The following is a 1,643-nucleotide window of genomic DNA, read 5'->3' as shown; positions in this document are numbered from 1 at the left end:
GGGAGCGATGGTGAACTTGTTCTGAAAACCACATTTCTAAAGCCCAAGAGACATTAATTTTATGGTCTAGAAAAGTAATTCTCTTTCTTTGAAGTAAAAACTTAAGAACACAAACTAAGTCCATTACGCTCCAGCTAGACAAAGGTCTTTGTAACAGGCCAAGTCATGCCATTTTGAATTAGTCTTCACAGCAAAAATGATACTTGCTAAAATGATAAAACAATGCTTTCTATGCCATCCCACCCAAGCTGTGAGCAGCAGAACTGGCACGGCATCCTGCACCCTTCTGTCCTGCTTCCTTAAATTCTCCTGTGGCCCCATTATGGCCACTTTGCTCCACCTACATTTCCCAGCTACTGTCAGGTCTGAGGTTACGTGGGTGGTGTTAAGGTCAGGAAGTCAGGAGATAGTAGTTTGGTTTTCCACCTGCTGTCCATTGAGTGGTCTTTGTGACGCCGTTAGGAAATTATGCTTGTGAGATCTCTGTCTCCTTGTTGAATGTGGTTGGAACTGGCAAAGTGCTAGTGAGGGGGCCGGATGTACAAAACAATTATGTAGGTCTTTTATTTTTTTTCTTGGAAACCAGAAGAAATGATAGCCAAAGGTTCAAATGATAGCCCAAGAAAGGTTCACTGAACTTCATCAGTAACTATGAAACGTTTATTCTGGGAACAAATGTATTAATTTTCAAATTAATTTTTTTTCAGAAAGCCAGAAACACGAGAAAACTTGAGTATTTCTCAGCTATATTAAGAGTACAGTAATACAATCTTTGATAATAAGTAAGCATTTAAAATGTTAACTTTTGTTTCTTTTCAGGCACATCCAGCATGATGACAGAGCAATATAGAGATGAGTAGGAATGACACAGAATTAGAAAAAATGATAAATGCAGCATGCCAACAGTAGGTGTTACAGAGCAGCTTAAAGAATGGTGTTGATGTTGTAATGTCACATTTCCGCACAATTTAAAAATTTTTTTGTAGAAACCCAAGGTCAGCAAACTTGTATTTTTAATTCAGAACTCAAGAAGAAAGTGTTTTTAAAAATTAAGGCCTTGCTTAATGTGAAAAAAGTATGGAATCAGTTTCAAATTTGAACTTGGGAATTCATTTGTGCCCTTGTCAGGGAACGGAGAGCAGCGGGGCTCGATATATTCTAGTACTGTCTCAGGCCAAAGTGTGATGGGGTCTTTGCGTCCTCGAAGGCAGCTGTGAATCCCAAGGCCCAGACTCTCACACGTGTTTCACTGGGACCTCACCTGGGGGCACCTGAACACCTTTGATTACGTGGCTATAGGGGCCTACCCTTTTTAACGGTAGGGTAAACCTCAGCCTTTACCCAAACGGTGGCCTTGTCCCACCCCAAAGCCGGTACGCCAGGCCTCCGTCCGGGTGAAGGCCCCCCTCCTGCCCCTTGTCCTGCAGGCGACCACCCACGCCTGCTACCTGTCGGTGCAGCCCGAGGGCGAACACGCAGGGCCTGCCTCTCCGCGGGGGCCCAAGCAGCGCTGCCAGCACATGGAGCTCGCCGGGAGGACCGCGCTGGTGCTGGGAGAGATGTGGCCGTGCACCCCCCGGCCCGCGGAGGACCGGGAGAAGGAGGCGCGCTGGGACTCGACCCCGGTGAGGGCCGCCGGGAAG

The 1,643-nt window shown here is 46.4% G+C and overlaps 1 protein-coding gene across 1 annotated transcript in view; it reads left to right on the top strand.

The window, feature by feature from the left end:
• The first annotated feature begins 896 nt into the window (after positions 1-896).
• Positions 897-1,643, top strand: part of CRYL1 (crystallin lambda 1) — a 56,791-nt gene continuing 56,044 nt past the window's right edge. The window contains exons 1-2 of the mRNA XM_009648301.2: positions 897-905; positions 1,428-1,625. Coding sequence (XP_009646596.1) covers positions 897-905; positions 1,428-1,625 — 207 coding nt within the window. The remainder of the gene's footprint in view (positions 906-1,427; positions 1,626-1,643) is intronic.

Source organism: Egretta garzetta, unplaced genomic scaffold (assembly GCF_000687185.1).
Source record: "Egretta garzetta isolate BGI_Z169 unplaced genomic scaffold, ASM68718v1 scaffold401, whole genome shotgun sequence".
NCBI lineage: Eukaryota > Metazoa > Chordata > Aves > Pelecaniformes > Ardeidae > Egretta > Egretta garzetta.
This window is presented reverse-complemented; position numbering and strand designations above follow the sequence as displayed.